The sequence below is a fragment of the Ambystoma mexicanum genome, chromosome 6q (assembly GCF_040938575.1).
Source record: "Ambystoma mexicanum isolate Mex_15411 chromosome 6q, UKY_AmexF1_1, whole genome shotgun sequence".
Classification (NCBI taxonomy): Eukaryota; Metazoa; Chordata; class Amphibia; order Caudata; family Ambystomatidae; genus Ambystoma; species Ambystoma mexicanum.
The window spans coordinates 1,255,330,061-1,255,338,003 of NC_090937.1; the positions used below are offsets into that span (position 1 = coordinate 1,255,330,061).

The 7,943-nt window shown below is 45.2% G+C and overlaps 1 protein-coding gene across 2 annotated transcripts in view; it reads left to right on the plus strand.

Annotated features, from left to right (window-relative positions):
- SEL1L3 (SEL1L family member 3) overlaps positions 1-6,884 on the plus strand; it is a 797,084-nt gene extending 790,200 nt beyond the window's left edge. For both annotated transcript variants that reach the window (XM_069631849.1, XM_069631848.1), the window contains exon 24: positions 1,776-6,884. In XM_069631849.1, coding sequence (XP_069487950.1) covers positions 1,776-2,062 — 287 coding nt within the window. In that variant the 3' untranslated portion in view covers positions 2,063-6,884. The remainder of the gene's footprint in view (positions 1-1,775) is intronic.
- The last annotated feature ends 1,059 nt before the right edge of the window (positions 6,885-7,943 follow it).

The following is a 7,943-nucleotide window of genomic DNA, read 5'->3' on the forward strand; positions in this document are numbered from 1 at the left end:
TTCCTCCATTCGCCCCCTCCAACTAATCCAGAATAGGACTGCAAGATATCATTGGCCTCAAACCCAAGGACCACATCTCTCCAGCCATAAAATCTCTCCACTGGCTCCCGGTGACTACAAGGATCAAATTCAAAACTCTTTGCATCATCTGCCAGGCTGTCTTGGACCTTGGACCTCTTTACATCCAGCGTTCTCTCCCAAAATACCTCCCAGCCAAAATCCTTCGGTCTTCTGGCTCCAATTTTCTGCTGGCAAAACTTTCTCCAAGCAGAGAGTCGAAGGTAGAGCCCTTTCCTCGGCTGACGCCTCCCTTTGGAACAGTCTCCCTCCCCCCTCAGACTTGAGCTGGATCTTCTCAAGTTCTGGAAACTTCTCCAGACCTTCCTTTTCTCCTCTTCCTTCACTCTCTCCATCCCGTGCTAAAATCCCCACTTGCCGTTGTGACTGGGGCATGATCCCTCAGAGTCGTACAGGGACCAGACAACCCCTTCACCTCCCCACCAGTCCCTCCCAGAATCCTTTGCCAGCACTTGCCCTCTGGCTCCTTTTCGCGGACTTTCCCTTCTTAGTCTTCCCTGTCCACTGCACTCTTCCTCCCCTCCCACTTTCCTCTGGCACTTGCCGCCTTGGCCTGACCAGCACTTGCCCACCTCCACCCGTGGGATACCCCACTCCTGCACTTCTCCCTCAACCCCTCACCCCCTTGCACTTATCATCTTGTCATGCACTAGAGCGGTAGGATTGTAACAAGGCCAATATAACCCTCCTCTGCTGTTGTATTCTTATTATTTCCTATATCACAGACCCCCATTTTGTCTTGTGGTGCCTGGAAACATCTGTGTATAGGCGCCTTACAAATGTCCAATAAAATAAAAATAAAATAAGATATGTTTTCAAGCAGAGCTCCAACGCAGAAGCAGCCTGCACTTCAGAAGACTTGCGTCGGGAGATTGAATGCAGACATAGCCAAAGACTCACATACTGTTTTAGCAGGGGCCCAAATCGGTTTATATCTTTCAATTTACAGACATGTTTTGTGTTTGGGTGAGTATTGTGACCAATGATAAGAGCAGAGTCCAGGTTCCATTACTTGATCGAAAGGGTTTCTTGCTGAATCACTCTCGGACATGTTTCAAATTTAAAATTGTGGGCATTCTTATGTTCCTCTATGAAGATCTACTGTATTGAATGACCTAGCCTGGGACTGTGCCCCTCAGCTCCACCCCTTGCTCCCCACAACCCCGCCGCCCTCAAGGAGGAGAGGGTTCCCCAAGTAAATTTCCATTTCCAGCACTGGCTACGATAGCCCAACGTTGCAAACCGGGATGCAAAACTATGATGAGGAAAGGTATGATATGATAGGTTATTTATACGCTTAATACCCAGAGGTTTCTAAGCGCAAACCCGGGGATCGAACCTGTGTTGCTCTGTGTCGTCTTGTTTCCAAGGCGAGCATGTTGCCCCTGTGCTATCTTCCCGAGACTTAGGGTAGAATTAGAAGTAATGAGGTTTACTGCCAAATTTTCTCAGCATTTATACCCCTCATGCCCTGGCAGAGATAACAAAATTGAATGTTCAAAACAAAGAAAATAAAAAACAAAAGCTGGAGTTTGTAAAAAGTTATACAACTTTGCAATATGCAGCACGATAATCTAGGGCATGAATAGCATTCATGCATATCATATGTTGGTAGTTAAGCACAGCTTGCATTGATTAATTTTGTATAATTATTAAACCTCTGCGATTTTAATCGTATGATCTTGCATTTCCTCCAGGTATCGCCCCTTGGAGGCGGGATCCCATCCAAAATGTGAATCTGTCCATGGAGAATGCACGCACCCTGCCATCGGATGTGGACGAGCGGACAGTAAACAGCAACGCGCGACAGCAGGACCCGGAAGCTGGGGCATCCCATTTCCTCAGATGGCATACATTGTTCACCTTGTTTTCTACTGTGACGCAAACTCTTAGACGGCACAGACCAATGTGGGAGTTTTTAGCTACAATTGTGGGAATCTTTTTCTGCATGCGTTACATGGCGTACTTATTACATCACATATAACCGGAGAGGAAGGAGACCTGGGCATGATCGCAGTGTGCATTAACACAGTATCCAGTGTTGGGTCAATTCTATGCTCTCATGAGAAGAGGGTGCCTCAGGTCCTGCCATGGACACAGTGACTGGCTAGGCTTCCAGCAGATTCACGGCCTGGCTTCCCTTTCTTCCCGGTGATCAGGGATTCTAAACGTGGAGCCTTCAGTGCTGAGATGAACAGAAACATGTTGATTCAAACCAAATGTGTAATTGATTGAGTCAGACTGTTACACCAATTAAGATATTGTTCAATCAGGGTACTTAAAAAGTGGGTGACTTTGAAAATTGTTCTGAGAATTCCTGTACCCAAGATGCTCAAATTCCTGTATGTGAGGAGGAAGAGGCAACATTCTCTGGATTGTTCCAATACAGGAGGATAGGGTGTGTACACAAAATATCACACCGGAGCGGAGCAGGGAGGGATCTGAGATGTTGGGTGGATATCTAACATGGTCTAGTAGACTAATGGTTAGGGTCTGAGCTGAATTCCCCAATTTGAGCATTGTGCGTGATCCTGGACAAAGCTCTTCTGAGTCTCTGCTCCTATTGTCTCTGGAATTAGGAGAGCGTTGAGACGGGCATTGAGTGCCCTATGTTTTTGCAACTATAACAATTTGTGATATTTCTGTCTTCAGTTCTGAAATGCAACTGGAAGCCCAGTGTAGCAAACATCTTGGATTATTCACAAGACGTAAGGATGGTTAGCTCTTCTGACCCTCGTTTTCCCCTTCCAGGTGATTTTATGATGTGGGCAAATTCCAGGCACCTGACACTAGAGATGTTGCCACCTGATTGGTCATCTGCTGCTTTAAAGTGTGATATGTACCATCCAATCACAAACCCTATTAAGATACAAATACCCTCCCAATGGCACGTGTGTGGGACAAGCAGAGTATACTTTAAATTCAAACTCTCCACAGTGTCTCTGAGTGGAAATCCCTGTGAGAATCTATTTATGATTAACACACAAAAGAAGGATTTGGCGGCCAGGAACTGGTGCCGACCATCTGCAATGACAGCCATCAGCACTGTGTTTAGGGACAGACATACTCACTAGCATAAGGGAATTTGGTGCAGTTTGTGGTCCTACATGAGCTTTCAAAATATGCATCCATTTCATATCCTGAAGTGCCATACGCCTGATCCGAAGGGCACCTCTGAAACCACAGTCCCTGCTTCCCTTGCTTCTCTCCCCTCCACTTCCCAGTCCACTTGCCCCCCTCGCCCTGCACCCATTTCCCCTTCACCTCATCTTCGCCTCTGCTGGCCTGGCCAGTCCCCATTCGCGCACCATTCATTACGGAACGGACGTTTCGCAATGGATCATGTGTGCTGGCGCAGCAGCGTGCCCCATAGCACGTGGGCCGTGTGACAGTGGGGGCATCCCTTATTTTCACCCGCACAAATTACATTTGGGCCAGTGCATCTGTCCCTTACTCGATTGTTTTGTGAACCACTTAAAATGGCATCTCACAAGGATCCACCACATCAGAATGTTGTTAGTTTAGCATCCTCCTGGCCAGGGAATGAGCCACCTGCATCCTTCTTTTCATTGCTTTTATAATACATCTTAGCTGCAGGATCACTTGTGCATCCGAAAGGAATGCTGGGAATGGCATCTCCACGTACTATTCGTTGGTGTATTAAACCAAAAAAACCAAAAAACGCATCCTGGTAACGAACTACTTTTATATGGCGACATAAACGATGCGGCAGAAGTTAAGCAAAGAGGCCTGACTGGCGTTCTCTACCTAGGGAGGTACTCCTGCAAGTTTAGCCCAGTGAAATCCCTGCATCTAAAATGGTGTTACCTTCACAGCATTGATGCAGCACTGGGTATATCCCTGCTCGACAGACTGATATGATAATGTATAACGCGCCTATACACAAGTGTTTCAAGGCGCGACGAGGCAGGGCGGGGGGGGGGGGATGGTGACAGAGGGAAGACAGACAATAATCCTACTAGGCCAGGTGTCGCTCAGATCCCGCAAGTGCATGGGAAGGGGGAAGAGGACAGTGCAGTACATGGGATAATAGAATAAATAAGCAATAAGTGAAAGTACGGTCAGCAGGTGGCAAGTGCAGCGGTAAGTGCAAACATCAGGTGTCAAGTGCTGGTAGTGGGACTGTGCAGATACAGAAACAGCCCCCAAGTGCGGGGGTTGCAATGTGTGTGTGACTGGCGGGGGAGGCTACTGGGCCTGAGATCAGAGGGTGGACAGGTAACCAGTGCAGTTTCAGTATCAGCCAGGAGGTCAGCAGGGGAGAGGAGGAGAAAATGCAGAAGCAAAGAGAGGTTTTGTGGTGCTTCCGGAACCCAAGATGATTCTCCTCGAGTTTCAGAGAGGCAGGTACGCTGTTCCAGAGGGAGGCCCTAGACGAAGACTGAGGGGAAAATGTGTGATTCACAATACTCCGACCACACGTCATCCAGTGCCATAATATCCTTGGTCTTTGTGACAACATGAAAGATACAGGTTTCTCTGTTTCATTATCATAGATCTTATAGGAGACCATTAATGAAAATGGCACTGAATGCTTTGCATGAATTATCGTCAATAGTCCGGGTCAACACACTTGCATGAGTGTTTTATGTCCAGTCCTCGAGAGCCCCTGCCATGCCAGGCTTTCAGGATAGCCACGGACTCTGTAAATAACTCCCATTTAGAGTCACTGTTTCCTAGTTCTATAATTTGATTAGGATATTTCTGCATTGGGAATTGAGCATGTGCACAGCCATCCTTACCCTGAGACCCCACTACATTCTGTGTGGGCAAAGGAAATATCGCCAGATGGCTCTGGAGCGAGTGGCTCCAATGGAGAGATTGCTGTTGCAGCCATTTTATTTTCACATGCAATTTCTCAGTCTGTCCACATCAGTATATATGTTTCAAAGTTACAAATAATTTTGAAACATAAAATAAGCACCAAATCTGGTGTGCTTTATGTACTTAGTGATTTAAGCAACCGTTCCTTTTATCACACGCATACTTCTTAAAGATCCTTGGTCATTCTCATTTTCCGAAAATGCTCTTTGATTTTATGTAAAGCGGTCCGGGACCCTCATTGTTGCTATTTGTTCTCCATTCTCAAAGGGATGTTTCAAAAGGGTACAATAGCAGTGTATCAGACTATCCAGCTTGGAATGATAACTTTCTAACAGAAAATAATTGATATGGTTCGTCTAGGTTTTCATAATGTGCTTTCCTCAGTATGACAAGTGCAACTTTCTTATTATGACTACAGTATACAATGGAATTGAACTGTAGAAATACATATCTTAAAATATTAAAAAGAGCCCGTTTATAATGGCCGTACAACTTAATATTTTCCTTTGTGTTTTAGTAGCTGCTTTTGTAAAAAAAAAAACACAACCAAACCCCGTCAAGAAATCTGGATTTTTTTCTCCTGTGGTTGTGCAGCTGTCGGAAAACGGCGATAGGGGTTCTCATCCACTAAAAGAGGCAGATGTAGAGTGAGACAGCGTAAGGGAAGGCAGAGCAAGTGAGTGCCGGGTCAGCGTATAGTACGCCGGCACAGCTAGTGCAAATATATTTTGTGTGAATATTCTGAAAACATACAGTGAATTAGGTTCCTGAGGACTTGGAGACTCGTGGCGTATGTCAATCACTTGTGAAAGGAAGTGTGAGCTTTGCAGGAATTTCATGTTGTTGGCTTGCATACATTTTAATAGCTGAAAGCCAAACTAACACTCTTCAGCTTTGGAGACTTTATATCAAAAGCAAGTCCATTAATACTGATTTTCTGCAATGTCTCCTGCATGGCGTTGCTGTATGGGACCTAATACCAGATAGGCTGGCATCCACCAACTGCTGTCTAGCTGCCCACCTTTCAGCAATATATAAAGTGCAAATCCAAAGTGGACTTGAGTTCTGCTAGGTCTAGGGTTTGGGCAGCAGTATCGCTCACCCGCGTACCACTTTCACTAGAGTCTGTACAGAGCAAGTACATTGCCTGTCAAGGAGCGCTTTCTTATTGTGCTTCTTAGAAATGGCTCCTTTGGCAAGCTGGGGGTCACAATAATGCTTGTGCACGTGACCCAGGAAAGTGAAAAGAAAGGGCATAATGAATTCGAAAGTGGTACACAATAACAGGGGCCAAATGGTAGTGTTCCTGCAAAACAGATGGTGGAAAAAGAAAGGGAGGCACATAGAGGTGGTCTCTCGGTTTCCCCTACAACTTGGGGGCAATTGTTTGTTCCTGATAGAGGCATCGCCACTTGGCTGAGTAATCCGATTCCAGATCACAAAAGTGGAAAAGGGTCTGTAAGGGAGTTTTGGGGGCATGGAGTGTATGGCTGGTGTGAAAGCCCTAAAGCGGACAAGTGGAGAGGAGCCCAGCAGGAGGAGGATACGTCAAAGGATCCGCCGCAGTAAGAAGATCCTGACCCGTTTCCTCTGCCTTGTGGATTGGTCAATACACTTCTTCTTGTAATGTGTGGAAGGAGAAATCAGCATGCGCCTGCATCTACTCCAAAGGGCACATAGATGGGGGATTGGAGTCAACTAGCAATGTGGCAGAAATCTTGATGTTATTTAATTTGGCACTATTTTAAAGTCTTCACTCCTTAAGGTCGAGTTGTTTCAGTCATTCTCTAGCTGAACCTACTAATTTCCACAGAAGTTGTACTTGGATTCTTTCCAGAGTGTAAACCCTACTGTACGTACACCTATTTATTACAATTTAAATTAAGGTTTCTGAAATCTATTCCTATGTCTCTTCTTCTTTGGTTTATGCAGGAGTTAATAAAATGTCCAATACTGCACAACTGTTGTTTGGTTGCTGTTTGAAGTCATTGAGATGGGCGTTTGCTTCATTCCTTGCGCCTCTGCACTGGTAGCATGAACATACGTGTGGGGCAGACATGCTGCAGTGTGCACCTTTAAGCTTGCGAGTTAAGCAGGGTACAATCCAAGGGTTAATAACAGCAAGATGCAGCCAACTTGTATAAAATAATCATGCCCTGTCGCCTTAATGTCCTACTGGTCTGCTTTTATTATCATTGCCTTCAAAAGTAATGGGAAATCAAGACTATGCTCTTCAAGTCTATATTTAAAGTGAAACACAAAGAAGGTAAAACATTTCCACATTCACATAATGAGGTTAATGAGGTATAGCTTCCAACTCAAAACATGGTAGGAATGAAAAATAAGCGAGCATGTGTATGACTGTATGCTATGCCAGACAGCTGGAGCCAAAGGCACATTTTCGGTAACATGTCATTTTGTAGCAAACAAAACAGTGATAAATTTCAGAGCGGACAAAAACACAGAAAAACAGTGCAAACATTAATTAAATAAATAAAGGGTAGTGGGGTTAATATGGGTCAGGGTGGGGTATTGTTAAAAGAATTTAAAAAACGGACGGGGCCTCTAAATTGAAAAAATAAAATTTTGTTGTTTTCCTGTGTTTATTCCGTGATGAAATGTACCACTCTGTAATTGTTTGCGATAAGATCACATATAACCAAATGTTCATGCATAACACCTGATAGTTCCATGTGCAGCATCAGTTGTGCTAGACCATGGACCAGACTAAGGACAGGAATCATGAGGTGGCACCAACAGCAGAGCGTGCCACCAGACATTAGAGCAGACCATGACACGACGTGTGTGCTACATACAGAAAAGGAGTAAACGCTGCCACCGGTGAGCTTATCACAGCTCTATGGGAGCTACTCGCGGGACAGCAGACGGCACAGAGATAACGCATGAAGTATGCCATGCCAGACAGGCCGTACCAGCATGAGGGTAAATCTGGAACCTACATACAAAAAACAGTGGCCATGTGGATAATACACTGATAACTTCACAGGCAAGTCGAATGA